The sequence below is a fragment of the Martes martes genome (assembly GCF_963455335.1).
Source record: "Martes martes genome assembly, chromosome: 4".
NCBI lineage: Eukaryota > Metazoa > Chordata > Mammalia > Carnivora > Mustelidae > Martes > Martes martes.
This window is the reverse complement of record NC_137891.1, coordinates 39,651,580-39,669,884: the sequence shown is the minus strand read 5'-3', so window position 1 is coordinate 39,669,884 and position 18,305 is coordinate 39,651,580. Positions and strand designations below refer to the sequence as shown.

Below are 18,305 nucleotides of genomic sequence, written 5' to 3'. Positions count from 1 at the left end.
TTTTTTATTTAAAGGAAAGACAGTGGAGGTATTCTTTGAGCATTGTCTGCTACAGGGTGAAAAGGGCCCAGCTTGTTACGATATTAGACTCTGTGGAAGGATTTTGGTAATTCCTCCTCTGTGCTGGGTGCCCCTGACGTCAGAGCAGGAGACAACTGTGGGTTTGATGTAACAATTATTTGCATGACACTGGAGGATGGAGGAACCAGGTACCTCTAGTCGCCCTCGAACCCATGAAACGTCCTGTCCGCTCCGCAACCATGCTGAAGTCCTGTAGACCCCGAGTGACTGAGGGCAAGCCAGCGTTTCCCCACACACCCGCGCTTCCTGCCCAAGTCCTGTAGCTGCTCAGGCCGGGAAGCTTCATCAGAGGGTTGTCCTGCGGAAGTCCGTTGCTTGTCAGGCCTACCCAGTGTGGTTGGACTTTGTGGTGGCCAGAACTCCCTGGGAGACATGTTTGGCCTCTCTGCCTGTCTGTTGTGATAGATGTGTCAGAACCGACAACTAACTCACCTAATGAAAAGAAATTCAGTTTACCGGTAGGGATTAAATATCTTCATGTTACCACACCACCTCCAACGTCTTGGACAGAGCCAAGAGGAAAATGAAATCAATGTTAAGAAAAGACAAATAGGTTTCCCATATGTTAAAAGATACTTTGACTTACGTCTTAGACTGTAGGTTATTTAAGATGATGCGATGCAATGCGTAGGGGAGGTTTGGGGCAGAGGATCTCCCAGGCTTAGAATGGAGAGATCTTAAATGTAGGGATCCTGGATGTCCCCTGCCATGTGTTGACTCTGAAACCCGAGTCAAAGGCCTGTTTGTTTTAGGCAATCTCAGTCAGTTGACAAATATTTATTGAGTACCCATGCACTTTGAGAGAGGCAGGGAGCACTCTAGGTCATTGAAGACCGGCCTTCAGCAAGTTGTACCCAGCTGAGGGGCAAGAGAAAATACACATGAGACAATGAGAAATATCAGTAGGTGTTTAGGGCTCAAACTGTTCATGTGTATAAAGTCCAAAATCGCAGTGTACAACTACAGGACCTCCAGGGACTGGGGATGTCAGAGCCCATTTCCTAGGCAGGATTTGAGAGCAAGAATGAGACGGTCCCCCAGATGACCGTCACGGGACAGAGTTTAACATAAGCAGGACTGATACTGCATTCCAGCGCGAGCCCCAACAGCCCAAACAGCATTTACTGAGCACCTACTATATATACACACTAGGTACTGTGATTGCGGGGAGCGGGGGTGGGTTAGAGGGGAGGTACAGTCCTCGCCCTCAGAGCGGAGGGGGGACGTCGGTGAGGGGTCGGTTAAGTTTACTATTGAGCTGCAGAACCATCCTAATGTGGTTCACGAGCTTTGGGAATTACTGTCTGGAAGGGTGACGATAGCCTTGGAAACTAGTGTGATGCAGGATGGCCTCCGATCGCAGAGGTCAGCTCTGACCATTCTAGCAGAAAACTGCCACCAGGCTCTTGGCTCAGGGTGGTCCCTCGATGCCTGCCAGCCAGCCCACTGGAGAACCGGCCCTAAGAGTCTCTGTGCTCAACATGCTGGTGTGGTAAGCTCACACAAAGGAAGCTTCCGTGCTTTTCCGCCGGTTGGCACCGAGGCCCTGTGGAGAACACGGGCTCAGGTTTACACGGCTTCGCTTCTCGAAGCAGCTGCTGAAACCCGAGAGAATAAAGGAGTGCTGCTGGGGAGAGCTGGACTTGTCTGTCCTCCTAGGAAGGTTCCAGTCACGGCGACTGCTGGAACAGAGAGTTTTATTTTAAGAGGAAATCTAATGAGAGCCAACGTAGTAAGGGAGACTTTGTATAATTTGTCTTAGGAGCAAACATTCAGTTTAATATTTAAAAATAGGGCAATAATGAGTGTTGCCTGTTTTTGAACACAAATGTTTAGAATCTGACTGTCTGTTTCTAGGTTTTCCTGAGATAGTGGTGGGGAAAATACCAATTTACTAAAACCAGTTTAAAAAAAAAAATGAGGGGCGCCTGGGTGGCTCAGTGGTTTAAGCCTCTGCCTTCGGCTCAGGTTGTGATCCCAGGGTCCTGGGATCAAGCCCCGCATCAGGCTCTCTGCTCGGCAGGGAGCCTGCTTCCCCTTCTCTCTCTGCCTGCCTCTCTGCCTGCCTTTCTGCCTATTTGTGATCTCTCTCTGTCAAATAAATAAATAAAATCATTAAAAAAAAAGTGATATGTCTATTCTGCCTTCCATTCATGTGAGTTACTCTTCTGGCCAGGATGAGGTTGAATTTTAATACAAAAACGCTTACTGAAGAGCTAAGAAGCTATGAAGCTGGCCTACTTCGAGAATGATCCCTCTCCATATGAAGTGTGTGATTTGCTGGTTCCAAGTGCCAGTAATATAAAAAGAATGTGCTCGTGTGGCTTTTTCTGCATTTGTCATTAAGGCTCTGCTAAGCCAGTGAACCCTAGACATGGGCTCCGGGAGGGCTTTGGCTCTTGTCAGAGGAGCCCCCTGGGGACTGCTGCCTACAGGGTGCCCTGCCTGCCTGGCGTCTGCACGGTCCGGGCTGCCGGGACACCTGGGGAGCTCTTGGCCACAGTGACAAAGCCCTGAGCTTGGCCAGGGCTTGCAGACGTTTGGTGGGCCTTGATGGCTCCCTGGGTGATTTGGCCTGAGTGTGGGTAATACCGTTGTATTCATCCCCAAGAAAGTCTTAAATAATCTGGGTGTTTGGTAGTTCTCCAGCAAGGGAGCCCCACAATGACTTTGTGACAGAGAGAATGCCTGAGCTGGCTTATAAGTAGCACTGGGACCACTGAAACTCAGACAGGTTTAGTGGAATATAATGAAATAAGTCCCTGATAGGTCCTTAGGTCTCTGAGCTGTTTCCTTCTCCTGGATTAGGCTATGGAAGCTTCCCTTGGGGGCGAGACGTTTGCCTGTGGTCAGCCGGTGACTTGGTCTGCGCTATCAGGATATCCTCAGGAAGTGGAGGGGCCGGAAATGTGGGTTCAGAGGGCTGGAGGAGAGGGGGGGTAGTCACCGTGGCATAAACCTGAACGGTAAGCTTGAATCCTGAATCCCTCTCGTTCTTTTCTCAGAGAGCAGAGCTGACCTCTGATAAAGACATGTACCTCGACAACAGCTCCATCGAAGACGCTTCGGGAGTGTATCCTATTGATGACGACGACTATGCTTCTGCATCAGGCTCAGGTAAGGCCGGCTCCTGCCAGGAGCACCTCCGTTCTTCATGCTGGCGTGTGCGCGTGCACGTGCGCATGCACACACGCACTACTGGGGCTTATTTCAAGGAGACAGGCAGGATGCACAGTGGGTAAGGACACACCTTGGGAGCCAGAATGCCTGGATGCGTATTCTAGTATTCTAGCTGTCCGTCACTGAAGCTGTGAGGTCTCGGGACTGTGTTGGACTTGGCTGAGTCTCCGTTTCTGCCTTCTTAACAATGGAAAGTAGTGATAGTCTCTGTCACCTAGGTTGTTGCGAGGCTCAAAGGGGTTAACACCTCTTGAGCTCTTAGAGTTTGGTGCTTGGCAGGTAGTCCTTATTTTGTTAACATTAGTTTTAACTTTATTACGAAGGCTTTCAGAGCGATAAAAGTGGAAAGCCACCCTTAAAGAAATCCCTCAGACATGAGTTTCTTGAAGCCACCAACCCAGTGTTCCAGAGTATTCATGGAACCAAAAAGAGTTGTGCCGGCTTACTCAAGAGGAGGAGGGAGAATGTATCAGCCCAGCAAAATGAGGATACAGTGATATCCTCGGTCCCCTGGTATATCTGTAACCTATGACCTCAGTAATGCTGGATGACAAAACACCCCAAAATGTAGTGGCTAAAAGCAACAGCCGTTCATTAGCTCATTATTCTGCAGGATGGCAATCTAGGCTGGGCTAACTGGACCCTTTTGCATGTACATGGTCATCTGTAGGCTGCGTTTGCAGCTTTACTGATGTTGGTTGCGCTCTGTCCCAGCTCTGGGGCGGACTTGGCTTTGGTCTGCCCAGTCTCTTCCTCCTCCAGCGGGCCAGCCATTTGTTGAAGGGAGGATGCAGAGATCATAAGAGAGCACATGGAAGTGTGCAAAGCCTCTTGCACGCTAGGCTTAGAATTGGCACAGCAACCCTACAACATTTTATTAGTCAAGAGCAAGTCACAGGCAGCCCAGACTCCAAGTCTTTTTTAAGATTTTATTTATCCATTTGATGGAAGAGAGAGACAGGGAGAGGGAACACAAGCAGCGGGCATGGGAGAGGGAAAGCAGGCTGGGAGCCTGATGCAGGCCTCAATCAGAGGACCCTGGGATGATGATCTGAGCCGAAGGCAACTGAGGCCGCCCAGGTGCCCCCCAGACTCTTAAGTCTTAATGAAAGGATGTACAAACTCATGTTACAGAGGATATGGACACAAGGTGGGGGGAGTAAAGGATTCTGGCATTTCTGCAATCTACCACACGTGAAATATGTCACCTGTACCAGGAATGCCAGCCCTGCACCCCCTCCCCAAATAGGTGGAAAGGAAGAAAATCTTGTGCATATATTCAGTGAATAATCAAGTCAGAAATTTGAGGTCAGGAGTATGCTAGGAAAGTCTTATCCAGGACCTTTCTTGCTTGGTTTTCACTGTAGATTCAACAGATGGTAAAAGTTATGCTGAACGTAGATGTCCGAAATCAGACTGGCCTGGGCTTCAGGATGGCCCAGAGCAGACTAAAATCAATTGTTGAGGTCTACCTGTATAGAAGTGAGTGTTTTAAGTTGGAAACCAGCAAGTCTGAAAAAGACGAGAGAGGTAGTGGCTGACCTAGTAACAGTGAGCTTACGGTGCAATTTGAATGTAAAAATAGCCCTAGATATTCTTGGGGAAGTGATATATACCACACATGCAGAATGAGTGTGGAAAGAGTTGTTCTCCATAGCCCACAACGCTATTAATATCTTTCACTCTTGGCACCTTTTTTTTTCCTTTAGCACCTCAAAAGTGCTTTGTAACTATCTTCAACATGTCCCAAGAGATAATAAATATGGACCCCCTTTTTTCCCCCATTTCGTAGATCTTAGAATCCAAGAGTTGTTAGATCCGCAGACGTTGTCCAAGTCATTTTCCTGACTTCTGCCAGGATTGTCCTGGAAGTTTAATAGAAAGAAAGCAGGTACATCGTCCGGCTTCTCTGCCACCCGTGCAGGTGAAAGGAGTTTGGAGTGGGTCATTTGAAATCGAGAATACACTAAACAGATAGAGCTAAGCCTTCGCTGAGATCCACATTGCTTTTGCCTTGGCTCCAGCTCTGGGCAGAGCATTGCAGCAAAGAAGTGCATCATTCTAGACTTTGGAGACCCCCTGGCACTGCTTAAAGGTATACTGATTTACAGCTTAAAGGTAGTAGTTCTAGTTGTAACTAGAATTCGTAAAGCCTGTACTGTGTCTGTTGCTATACTTCCAACATCTCTATAAGGACAGATTGTTACCCTCTTCAGTCTTCACGTGGGAAAGCCCAAGACACGGAGAGATTGAGTAACTTGCCTCAGATCACACTATCGGAGACTAATGGAGCTGGGCTAAGGGCTGGGGAGTCAGACTCGAGAGTTCCTTTTCCCTCCTTTGTTGACCTGCCTCGTATGTCATAATAAGTTACTCTAGAATTAGGGCACCCTGTCTAGCTGATGCCCAGTCCCAGCTGGAAACTAGGATTCCTCGGGGTTTTGGCTAGTGTGCCCTCTGTCCTCACTCCTATCTTAGCTATCTAATGGGAAAGCAAATGGATCAGAGGAAGATGGCCAGAGGCCTAGAGGGTACTTCCCAGGTGAGGAGAGGGGCCATGATATTGGTGGACTCAAGAATGGGCATTAGTGAATATGAACACTCCAGCCACTCACTGTATGCCAGACTTCCCATCTCATTCCCATCATAGGGATGAGAAGGACTTTGGTCCCTGTCTTCAAGGAACCAAGAGACTGAGAGAAATGCAGAAATGAGAAAAAATAATTGTACCACCATGTCCTGAGTGACATAATATGGAGAGTGTCGTACAACAAAAATTTGAGTCAAACATAGAGTTCTCGTTTAAAATGGTGGATGGAACACACATACTTTCCAATGCCCAACTAAGCTGTCAGTAAAGGAATTGGTCCTAAACTTACAAGGACACATAAAACAGGAGAGGAGACCAAAGCCATGATGTGTTGAAGGCTAGGAAGCAGATGGTCTTGTAATGGATGTAATGGATGATGTTGATTCTGGACAAGTTGGCGTCAGCAGCAATTTCCCAGGTGGAAATGGACTCCGGGGTGGGATGTCTCAGGCCAGGGGGAACAAGGAGAGCTTGCAAGTCAGGGATGATGGAGATATGATCCCGGGGGCTCCCAGGTCTCTGGTTTGGGCAGGGGGGCCTCTATTTGAATAAAGATGATAAATACAGTAGAAGAACTAGCCAAGGCAGATCGCTCCTCTGTCTCTGATGGAAGAAGGCTAGCTTGAGGGAATTGTCGACCTTACAAAAATTTCTTCTCTCTCACAACAGAGCCTCCTACTTTGGTGATTTGTATTTGTAACTGTTGTGAACAAAGGGCGTCTTGAAAGCCCTTAATGGAAAATTTTTCATTTGGCATTGGCAAAAATCTTTTGTAAGGAAATGATTCATTGCAGGAACAAATCAAGCGTATTATGTGTAAGACTTTGATAGAAAATCGGGGGGCCAATAGAAAAGAGCAGTGTGTTTCTGGAGCCGTCATTGTTAATGATGTATTTACATACTGCTGTTTTATGTGTACAGTGCTTTCTGATATCTGTCACATGCAGACATCTAAGAGTGAGTTATCCCCATTTTACACCTGAAGACACTAAGACTCCAACATTCCTCGCCCAAGGTCACACAGCTAAATATGTCGGAACCAGTACTGGACTTGTTTTTAATGCCAAATCCTGTGTTTATTTCAAATATACCCTAACTATTTCTTCTCTGTCTGAGGATAAGTGTATGTGCTCAAGTTGAAGGAGATAGTTGATAGAATATTTTTAAAATGTGACTTTAAACAGAAATAAAAGCAACACAGTCACAGCTCTTGCCCTCTTTCTAGCACGTTACCTCTTCTGCAATGCTTATTACATTGCCAGATTCTGTGAGGAATTTGGAGGTATTCGTTACTCGTTCCTGTCTGAGGAAGCGGGTTAGTTTGAGGTACAGAGTTTTGAATTTATCTGAGTTGTTACACGTTTGACAAATGATCACTTAAAAAGAATGTTGTATTTGAATGTAAGAAATTCTCAGATGCTATTCTTTTGGTCAAAAGGCCAAAAGAAAAAAAATAGTGCCCAGGTGGCAGTTGGTGGTTAGTCACTCGTTGAACAAATGCTGGATTGGAGCCTGTATGTGCTGGGGAGTCTGTCAGGCACTCAGAGAGCAAACCAGAGCAAAACAAAGTCTCTAGAGAGGCCAAAGCCTTAGGGACCTTCCAGTCTAGTTGCAGGGGGCGGGGTGGGGGGGATGATGACTTCAATCAGTAGCCTAGAAATAAAGACACGATTACACATCTGTGGTAAATGTACTTTGGCTAAGAAAGGTAGTACTAAAAAGCCATTTAACAGAGGACTCAATGATATGGAAGGGAGAGTGAAATGGGGAATGACCGTTGTGCTGAAGTTTGGAGGTGAATGAGGAGTTGGTCAGGTGACGGCTTCCGACAGGCCATCAGGGAACAGACGAGAGGGGAAAGTGATGCTCACGTGCTCACGAAAGCTAGAAAGTCAAACACAGAGTTCGGGTTAAAAATGGTAGATGGAACACACATACTTTCCAATGCCCAACTGGGTCCAAGCAGGGCTGGACCATGCAGGGCTGGGCTGAAGCATTTTCTTTTCATCTCAGGAGCAGTGGGGGGGCCATTGTAATGGTTTTAAACGGAAGGGTGATGGGGTCACAGCTGGTGTGTGGGCAGTGGACTGAGAGGGGGCTGTTGGGAAGAAGGCAGGTCCGGTGGCTTGTGGACAGATGACAGTGGAGTGGATCAGGCTGGTGGTTCTGGAACTGTGGAAAGGTGGTGGAATGAAGACCTATTAAAGTAAAATCCGAACTGAGGTGATCAGTTCAAGGTGGTGGTAAGGAAGAAGTCAGGGTTGTGATTTATAAGACTGGAGGGTTCCCTCCACCGCCAGGTAACAGAGGACGACAACCAGGTTTGTGGGAGGATAGGGGTGGGGGATGGGGAGAGGAGATTGTGAGCTCTGTTTTGAACATCGAGAGGTGGACCCTATGTTGAGTCCTTTGAGTGGGAATGGTCAAGCAGGCCAGTGGCATATGTAGGTCTCCATTTCAGAGGAGCGTTAATTAAGCTAATGATACAAACTTCGGTTTCCTTTGTATTTAGATAGTAATTGAAGCCAGGAGTGTGAGGGAGGGAGAAAAGAGTAGAGTAAGAAACAGCCTAGGGCAGAACCTTAAGGGATTCTTGATATCTTGCATCCAGGTCAAAAGAGAATGAGCCTGCAGAGGACACTTAGAAGAGTAGTCCAAGAGGTATAGGGGAAAACTGTGATGTCAAAGTTCTAGAAGCCCAAAGAGCATATGAAGAAGGAGATGATCATTGACCAGTGTCCAGTGGTGCGAGGGGGGTTCCGTTAGAGGAGGACCACTCTGGAAAACGGCTTTGGATATGGCAGCACAGAGGACATTGGTGACCTCATTGACAAATGTCACCGATAGCATGATGACATGGGAAATCTGACTAGAGGGAGGCCAGCAGAGTGGATTGCTGGTGAGGAAGGGAGCTCGTGAGGACCCACCATGCCACTGGAAAAGTCTGGCTATAAAAGAGGGGAGAGAGAGGGCAGCCATTCCCCTCAGAGAATAAAGGGTCTGCCGTGGGAGAGTCTGCCTTTCTTGTTGTTACGTCGTGTTTGAAAATGAGAAATGCAGCATATTTCAGCATAGGAAAGGAAGAAATCTTGTGGGCAGGAGAGATTTGAACATGGAAGTAAAAGAAGAGCTCCTTGAGAGCATTGGGGATGGTATTACAGAAAAATGCCAGGCTGCCCGCAGATCACTCTGAAACCTTGTCACAGTGGAAGCTGTGGGAAGGTTAGTGTGGGATTCTTGGGGAGTGGGTGGTTTGGAAGCACCTGACCCTGTCCGCGTCCACCCCGCACAGCACCCGCTGCTCATAGAGTAAACCTGTGTTGGGATTCCTGTGCTCAGCTCACCTTTGCCTGTTTTTTTTCCCAGGAGCTGATGAGGATGTAGAGAGCCCAGAACTGACAACATCCCGACCGCTTCCAAAGATAGGGTTCACTAGTGCTGTTCCGAAAGTGGAAACCACGACACTGAAGATACAGAACAAGATACCTGCTCAGACAAAGGTGTGTTTGTTTTGCATTGCGTTAGCAGGTTCTTGTAAATGGTTTTTAAAATTGCCCAGAAGATTCCTTTTGAGATGCCCCATTTAAAATGATGTGAGGACGCATGGTCTTTCCATTATATTGCTGTGAATGGCTCTTCCTTACTCTCCATGATCGTTTTGACATTTACCCACCTACTACTTTGTTGTTGTTTTTAGAACCATACAACATGTAGCCTTTTGAGACTGGCTTCTTTCTCTGAGCAATACGCATTTAAGGTTCCTCCATGTCTCTTCCTAGCTCCGGAGGTCCTTCTACCTACTACTTTTATCATCCATGCCTAGCTTATATGCGGGTATCTTTTATAGGGTGTTCCTTCTAGAAGGATCTCACAGCCCAGTTAAGCAAAATGTTTTCTGTTTATATGGGCTTCAGCCAAGAAAATTTGTTTTCATTTCATAAAGAATTTATTCTGAGTTAAAACCATTGTGAACTTTTACGTGTGCTAAAATAGGTTATGGAATAAGGACACTCCAGGTACCTGTCTTATTATTCCTGAAGGTCTCCCTTAGGCCTATGATCAGTGGCCTACAGACTTTGCCCTCTTTCAGTGATAATGATGCCTGTGGTTACATCCCAGTATATTCATTTTGGAGAGCTGAGTTATTAAGAAATAAGCTCTTTGGGTTTAGAACACAGCAAAATTACTAGCTAGTGAAAACTATGAGACAGGTGATTTTGGCCTTATAATCATGGTATTGTAATTAGTTGGCCACTCACTACTGGGTGAGCTATTGAAGTTGGAAAATGCAAATGAAAGTCTGAAGAAGGGGTGCCTGGGTGGTTCAGTGGGTTAGGTGTCTGGCTCTTGATTTCAGCTCATGATCTCAGGGTCCTAGGATCAAGCCCCATGGTAGACTCTGTGCTCATCATGTTGTCTGCTTGTCCCTTTCCCCCTGTCCCTCCCCCTGCTCCATGTGCTGTCCCTCATGCACACTCTCCCAGATAAATAAAATCTTTTTTAAAAAAATATCTGAAGAAGGCCTAAGCTTTAAATCCTGCATCTGGTCAAATTTTTGAGCTCTCTGAGCCGTTCCTCATGGGTCCTTGAGAAGATTAATTGTGGGTGCATAGAGCATGTCACCTGAGACCCAGTAAGCTGTAGAGACCAAGGCAGTTCACCAAATGAGTGCATATAACTGCAGTAGTAGATTTTGTTGATGGTCCCAGGGTAGCAGCCTGGTTACGAAAACCCAGAAACACCAAGTGTCCCCTTTGAGAGCTCACTCATCCGTTGGTTGGAAGTGAGACGCTGCCAGGCTTTTGTAGGAGACAGGACGTGGAAAGCCATCTCCTGTTGGTAGTGATGTGTCTTCTCTGGAGGAAGAGGTGCCCCCCCCGAAAAGGTAGGAACACATGGGGGGCATCACACGCTTTCATTTTCCTCCCTTTGTCAGAGTGCATTGGTTTTCCCTCCCAGGCCCAGTGCACCCCCAGGGACTGTGAACAGGAGAGTGAGGGACAGAGCTGCATACGTTTCCACAGGAGGGAAGGAGCCATGTTCCGTCCTCTGCAGCCTGGAGTGTGCTCTGCAGGGTTAAGATGGGCCAGTTCCTATTGGTGGCAGACGAACTTCCGGGCCAGGTCATAGGGGAAAAGGAGAAGGTCTCCGAACCCTGAGGCAGATGTACCTCGCATGTTCTGGCTCCACTCATGGTAGCTGCTCCATAAACGTGTGAAGTTGAATGAATGAAAGAAGGATGGGAGAAGGGGAGAAATGGGAAGTAATGGGTGTTATTGATGGTTAGATGGGGAGAGGGTCCTCAAAAGTGTGTGGCAGTTACGCAGTGTGGCCATTGAAGGATGCATTTGGCATTACCACAGTTTTATTTGACCACTTATGACTGAATCTCTTGAACTCAGTGACCGTCAGGACCCAGTAGCTTGAGGCAGGAAACTTCATTTTGGCTTTCAGGGGTCAAGAGTTGTATCCTAAGCAAAACCTAATGTGACAGTAGCGTTCTGGTCAGTTGACAGGAATGGATTGAAAATGGATTTAAATTTTTAAAAATTGGCTTTAAGGAAGTAATTGCGTGAGACCTAGATAAAGAAGATAGATGTTTGGCAGATGAGCTCAGAAATTAAGAATCCCTAAACATTTTAACACATATTTATCTGCCTAGTATCATTTGTATTCAACGGAGTCATCATTCATCTCTTCATGAGAGGTTTATTAAGTGCTGCTCATTATGTGTCAAACAGTATTCTAGGTACTGATAATGATAATATTGATAGTGAATATTATTAAGTGATTTTATTTTCTATCTTATAGTTACATGGCGGTACAACTAAATTAAACATTGCCTCTAGGATGCCATTAACATAGACTGCTTTTGAATGGGTCTGACAGTGGCATCAGTGTCACTGTCACAGATATTCTGTCTAGTTTGTTGTAAATTTATGTGACAGAAATAAAAAGAACACAGTTGTTTGTTGAAGCAGAGCATTGCTTGCAGTCCTTTACTTCTGATACATTTCCACAGCATCAAAAACACCAGACGTGGATGTGACAGATCTTTAATTGACTTTGTTTAATCATCTATGGTGCCTTTTTGTAATTTCATCTTGCACATACATACAAGAGCTAAGGTATTTCAGATTCACTCTGTACTGTAGCAATAATTCTTCTTGGTCAAACCCTTGCTTCTGTACAATAAAGTGTTTCAGTGTGAAGAACGAATGTTGCATCCAGAGCACCTGGGAGCTTGTGCACGGATGGACTGTCCCTATTAGTGCATGGTGACCCCAGCTCTGTGGAGACTGCCTGTCCCCACACCCACAGACCCCTGAAATGCAGATCAGAAGCAAAGTCAGAGGGAATTTTGTCAAGTCTCACAAATGATTGTAGAGACTCAGAAAATCTGAGGGGAATTCATGGGATTCGTCATAGTAATGGGACACAAAGGATGTGGCTAAGTTAAACTCAGTCTCTCATATCACAGTAGCTGCTATGTCCATCTCATTCACCACTGGAACTCGCTTACCCTTTTCCTTAGTGACAAGCCTGAGTAGCCACCTGGTTGAGTTTTTGCTTCCCTTTCCTAACCGCTGGGAGCAGTTGCTACTGAGCAGTGAAAAGGATATTACGTGAGAACCTAGAGAATCCATTCGCTCAGCTCTTGAGCTGTCTGTCCTTCCACCGTGCCAGTTAGTAACGAGTTTTCCATGGAAAGAATGAAGAAAATGCAGGCAAAATGCTGCCAGTGAGCTTCTCTTTTCTGTTGTACTTTGGTTCACAAAGACCTGGGAAGACCTTTCATATTTTCTTGTTTCAGTAATGTAGATCGTAGTGAGTGGGTGCACGCTGGGTACGTGTTGTGCAGCAGTGAAATAATTCTCTGCAGCCTGTGCTTTCTGTAAGTCATGCCAGGTTGAGGTTTAAGGCAGTATAGGGTTTCTTGCAGTTTGGGGAAGCGTTGACAGACCTTCTTTATCCCACTTGATGATATGTATGCCATCTTCGTTAGAAGCCCAGTGCTCTGTTCACTGAGGCAGGGACCCATGACCTAATATACTCCAGAGTTCAGACAGAGCCACCTGGCCTGCCTGGTCTAGTTAGTGATCCTTCCTGGGAATACTTCAGGCACTCCAGGAAGGTGAGGTCTTTTTATGTTTTTAACCCTCTAGGCTTGAGTAGCACGCTGACATTTTGGATGAACCCTGGCCTCCAGAAAGCAATCACTTGGCCACAGCATAGAGTCCTAATGAAAATGGACTTGGGTGTTTGTAGAAAGACTAGTAGAGCTGATAAGGATTATTGTCTACACTAATAGCCAATGGAGTTGACAGTGTTTCCCTCAATAGTGTTGGTCAACAAGAACTTCAGCCTGATAGTTAAAGGTTGCTGTAAGAAGGTGGGTGTGATGTAATAAACACCTGAACAAGGCTGTGAAAATGGGAATCCAAGGAAGACACTTAATTTGAGAGACTGGTGGAAGGCAAGTTGATAGGACTGTGACATGGCAAAACATACAATTTGAAATGTGCTCAAATAACTTTGGGGGCCCAAAAGAAGAGCTGGTATGATTAATGGAAATAGAAAAGAAGGTTGATATTATTCAGTGATACAGCCAAGGGTTAGTATCCTGCACACTGCTGGGTGTTTGGGGTTAATGCTAACTGGAGATGAGCTTCTGAGAGTTGCCATCTTGGATTTGTGCTTTAGAATTGTGGAAAACCCAAGAACCTCACAGTGCCCTTCGTTAAATGGAGGTAGACACCAAGGTGCAGGAAAGTGGTACGACTTGGTCAGGATCACATGGGAGCTGCTTCTAGAGCCCAAACCCCTGAAGTTCTAGTTCACTGAACTGAACTTACACTGAAGTTGTAAAAGTGAGTAGGTAGAGGGGAGCATTGCTGAGTAAGTCTGGAGGGCTACTGCACAGAGTTGATAGCAGGAAGAGCCCTTGGAGAACACCTGGAGGGAAGACCTGAAAGGAAGCTGTCATCATCACGGTGCCCAGTGTAGCAAAGAGATGAAGGAAGAAGGAGCATTGGGACCATGTTCTTGGGTTGGCACAGCCAGAAAGAGCCGGAACCTGAAGTCAGAGGAGTGGTAAGAAAACAGATCTTACGAAATGTCAACTAAAACAACATAACCTTGTCATTTGGATTATCTTGAACTCACTAAGTGGCCATCTTGCCTCTACCTGTGGTGGTGTTTTGCAGAACCATGGAGAGCATGGCTCTACCCCAGAACTCACCCATTGGTATAAACCTTGGAAATATACTTCTGTTTGCTCTTCTTTCTAGCACATTAAAAATGATCTTTATAATCTTTTCCCTTATCAGTCACCTGAAGAAATTGATAAGGAAAAAGTTCATCTCTCTGACTCAGAAAGGAAAATGGACCCCGCTGAAGACGATACAAATGTGTATACTGAGAAGCACTCAGACAATCTGTTTAAACGAACAGAAGTCCTGGCAGGTGAGTAGCCCAGTGCAGGCCTGGTGGGAGGGTCCTTAAATCGGCCTGTTTGGCTAAGTGATAGTCCGAGGTGTAGGCCAAGCTTGCCAAATGTCACCTTCCTGCGGAGAGCAGTCTGAGGGCCTGTCTCATTCCAGAGTGAGAAACAAGAGTTAGGCACATGTTCTTTTTTTTCTCTCTGCTTCTTCATCCTACCACTTGGTGTAAGAAGAGGAAAGTTTGGACCTGAATTGGTCTAGGACAACGGTCCGGAGGAGATGGTGGGGTGTGAAGCTCAATCCGTGCAGTTCCAAGTTCTCCTGATACCAAAATAAACTTGAGAAGGAAAAGTCCTTTATGGGAGGGCAGTCGAGGCCAGTAACACCCAAGGCATTAAGGATGCTGTCTCTAACTGTAACTTAGCTGATGAAAGCAGTCTCCATTTGATTTCAAAGGGGAAGATTTGTGCAATTTAAGAACACTTAGTCCTTGAAAGGATAGTCCCAAAGCCAAGACTAGAAAGGACATTTGCTTGCTTTTTTTCGCATTTACCCTTACAAAACGCAAGTCATTTATATTCTGTTTTGTGTCTTCACTGAAAAAGCAACCAGATTAGATATGAAGTGTGAGAAGACTGAAGAATTTTAAAGTATGGAATTAGTTGAGGCCCCAGTCAGATTTTTCTTATTGAGGCTTTTAGCTGATACGATTAATTCTAATCAAAGAAAGTATGTCCCTTCTTGGGAATGTCAGATTTGGGTAGTTCACCTGGTTGCCTCATCAAATCCAGTTTTTCAGTGTTTGGGGGTTTTTTGAATGGAGCCTTTTAAAAAGTGTAAATAGATTGGGCTTGACAAAGTTAATTTCTGCAACCCTTGAATCTCTCCTGAAAGTAATCTTCCTTTCGGCCTGTTTCAGCGGTCATTGCTGGCGGAGTTATTGGCTTTCTCTTTGCGATTTTCCTTATCCTGCTGTTGGTGTATCGCATGAGAAAGAAGGATGAAGGAAGTTATGACCTTGGAGAACGCAAACCATCCAGTGCTGCTTATCAGAAGGCACCGACTAAGGAGTTTTACGCCTGAAACTCCCACTTAGTGTCTCTATTTATGAGATCACTGAACTTTTAAAAATAAAGCTTTTGCATAGAATAATGAAGATCTTTGTTTTTTGTTTTTTGTTTTTTGTTTTCCATTAAAGAGCCATTCTGGCACTTTAATGATAAAATCCCATTGTATTTAAAACTTTTCATGTATTTCTTTAGAACGACATAAAATTAAAACTTAACATCTGCAGTGTTCTGTGAATAGCAGTGGCAAAATATTATGTTATGAAAACCCTCTATGTTCATGGAATCAGTTTAAACTTTTATGGGCAGATACAAAATGATTGTTTTTATCCTCTGGTTCGAAGATGAAAGCTCCTTCATTTGTGTCCGCATGTCTCCGATGGACCTTACCAAGTTGGTCTTAACTTTGTTAATTTATCTGTTGTTCCCCTCTCTCCTCTGCTCTTCCCCTCTTGTCCCCTTGAAAACAAAACAAAACTCTATGCCTTTTGTAGCTGTTACGGTGCAATTTGTCTTTGGATAATTCAGATAATGGTAATTTAGTGTATATGTGATTTTCAAATATGTAAACTTTAACTTCCACTTTGTATAAATTTTTAAGTGTCAGACTATCCATTTTACACTTGCTTTGTTTTTCATTACCTGTAGCTTCAGGCAGATTTGCAACAGCAAATTAATGTGTAAAATCGGACGATTACCACAAAACTGTTCAGTCATAGCTATGTAATCACATCTTCTTTTGGGAGGATTTGATGTGAGTTAACTGACAAGCCTCAGCAAACCCAAAGATGCTAACAGTATTTTGAGAAGTTGCTGCAGATTCCTTTGGCCACTGTATTTGTTAATTTCTTGCAATTTGAAGGTACGAGTAGGGGTTTAAGGAGAAATCAGTTTTTGTTCTTAAAAATGCATTTAAGTTGTACACGTCTTTTTAAGCCTTTGAAGTGCCTATGATTCTATGTAACTCGTTGCAGACTGGTGTTAATGAGTATATATAACAGTTTAAAAAAAAGTCGGTATTTTATAAGCACAGACAATTCTAATGGTAACTTTTGTAGTCTTATGAATAGACATCAGTTGTCATTTGGGAACATAAAAACTACTGAATAAATCATGTGGCCTAATATTGAAAATGTCACTGTTATAAATTTTGTACATTTTCGATCCAATGTACATCTCCCCTTTGCAAATGACCATCTGCTCTCGAAGATGATGGGGGTTTGATTTCTGAGCGTTCCGTAGTGTCTGTAAATCAAAACCAAAGAGCTCATCGATGAGGCTGTTTATTACCAGACTCCCTTCTGAATTGGCCAGAGAAAATCTGAATGTAGCCTCCTGCTTGTGTTTGGGTGTCGATATTGGAAGACCGCCAGGGAGGGAATTGCGAAGTTGGCAAGCTTTTGTAGGCTAGCTGATGGCAACATTGAGAGGGATGCCTGCTTTTGCAAATAACTCTTGGGAGGATAAATTCTAAAGAACTGAAGGGGACTTTCCTGATGTCAGTATCTAAGGTTTTGTCCTGTAGACTGATGAAGACTGATGTACCTTGGAAACTGTGCTCCAGATCTCTCCTGAAGCTTCACTAAAGAACCAGTACATGGGAATGCCATAGTTCACACCATAGGGAAGGAAAGCGGGGCAGGGTGGCTCTGTGCATTAAAAGGAGGGCCTTGCTGCTGAGGATTGAAATTGCTGGAAAGCCGGGCAGCCTGAGGAGGAGATGGAAGTCTGAGGGTACCCTGCCTGGGTATTTCCTTCTAACAACATTTCCTTTTCTGTTTTCACCATAAATTTTGTTTTAATGTGTGAGCCGCCAAAGTAGGAAGAAGACTGCAAAAACAGCGACCCTTTCGATACATAATGTACTTTTAATAAAGTATGAATACTTCATTTAGAGAACGTCCCCTGGAATTGCCACATAACTCATTAAAAAAAAAATTTAAGCAGCACTCGGAACAGTGTTTACTTAAATTCTTAATGGCCTTAATTCTCAAATTCCTGTCCCATCACTTACAGAGTCAATCCACTTTGGGGTGGTTAAAAGAAAGTTCTAGCACCTTCTAAAGTTGCACAATATCCCTCGATTACAGAGGTAAAGAAGGTAGTGGGTATACCTCTAACTGTGCAAAGCATAGTGAAATTCAGTTCATAGAATAACAACTGCTTGCAATAGAATGCCAAGAAAAGAAAGTTTCTGGCAAATATTTTGTCACTGCTGTAAAGCAAAATATTTGTTAAAGTGCCAAAATAAAGTCTGTCATGCTGAAAGTAAAAAAAAAAAACAAAAAACTGTATAGACTGACATCCAGTTTTCTTCAACTGTATGCTTTCTGCTGAGTTTTTTCTTTTTAGTTTTTAAGATGCAGTAAATCGTGCTATATGAAGTGTTAGTAACAATTACCGAGTTCAGGAAAATTTTGGCAAAATATAAACATTAAAGCCAACATGAAAATTTCCTGTTTCCTTAGCCACATGTAAATAATTTCCTTTGTGCGAATATGGCTTTGTGTTTGGAAAATGTGCAGTATTCCAGCTGTCCTGTTCTCCATGGATGGGGAAGGTGGGATGAGCTCATGGTGTGTTTTTAAGTTTCAGCTACAGGTGCCTAGCACCTGAACTTCAGGATTGGGACCTGGTTAATAAAACTGAACTTAAGTTGGACAAGACAGCATAATTGCCATCTTATTCACATTCAAAGTTGATAGTTTCGGATTGGATATTTAGTGAAATGGTATTTTGGTAATCCTTTCTGCAAAGGAGGCAAAAGCCCCTTACTTTTTCAGGGTATAGTGTGTTAGTACAGGGTCTAGAAGACTAAGCTTAATAAATAGAACATAGTACCTTACTCTGGTTTCCCAAAGGAACTTGAATGTCCTGCAAAGGGTGCTGGGTCCTCTAAAAACAGGGGCAATAACAACTTTCATGGTTTTTAGGAGTTTGCTT

General features: G+C 44.6%; 1 protein-coding gene across 1 annotated transcript in view; it reads left to right on the top strand.

Moving 5' to 3' along the window:
- The window catches only part of SDC2 (syndecan 2), a 102,380-nt gene extending 84,551 nt beyond the window's left edge, over positions 1 to 17,829 (top strand). The window contains exons 2-5 of the mRNA XM_080800444.1: positions 3,087 to 3,198; positions 9,218 to 9,351; positions 14,182 to 14,317; positions 15,215 to 17,829. Coding sequence (XP_080656570.1) covers positions 3,087 to 3,198; positions 9,218 to 9,351; positions 14,182 to 14,317; positions 15,215 to 15,378 — 546 coding nt within the window. The 3' untranslated portion in view covers positions 15,379 to 17,829. The remainder of the gene's footprint in view (positions 1 to 3,086; positions 3,199 to 9,217; positions 9,352 to 14,181; positions 14,318 to 15,214) is intronic.
- Positions 17,830 to 18,305: the final 476 nt, after the last annotated feature.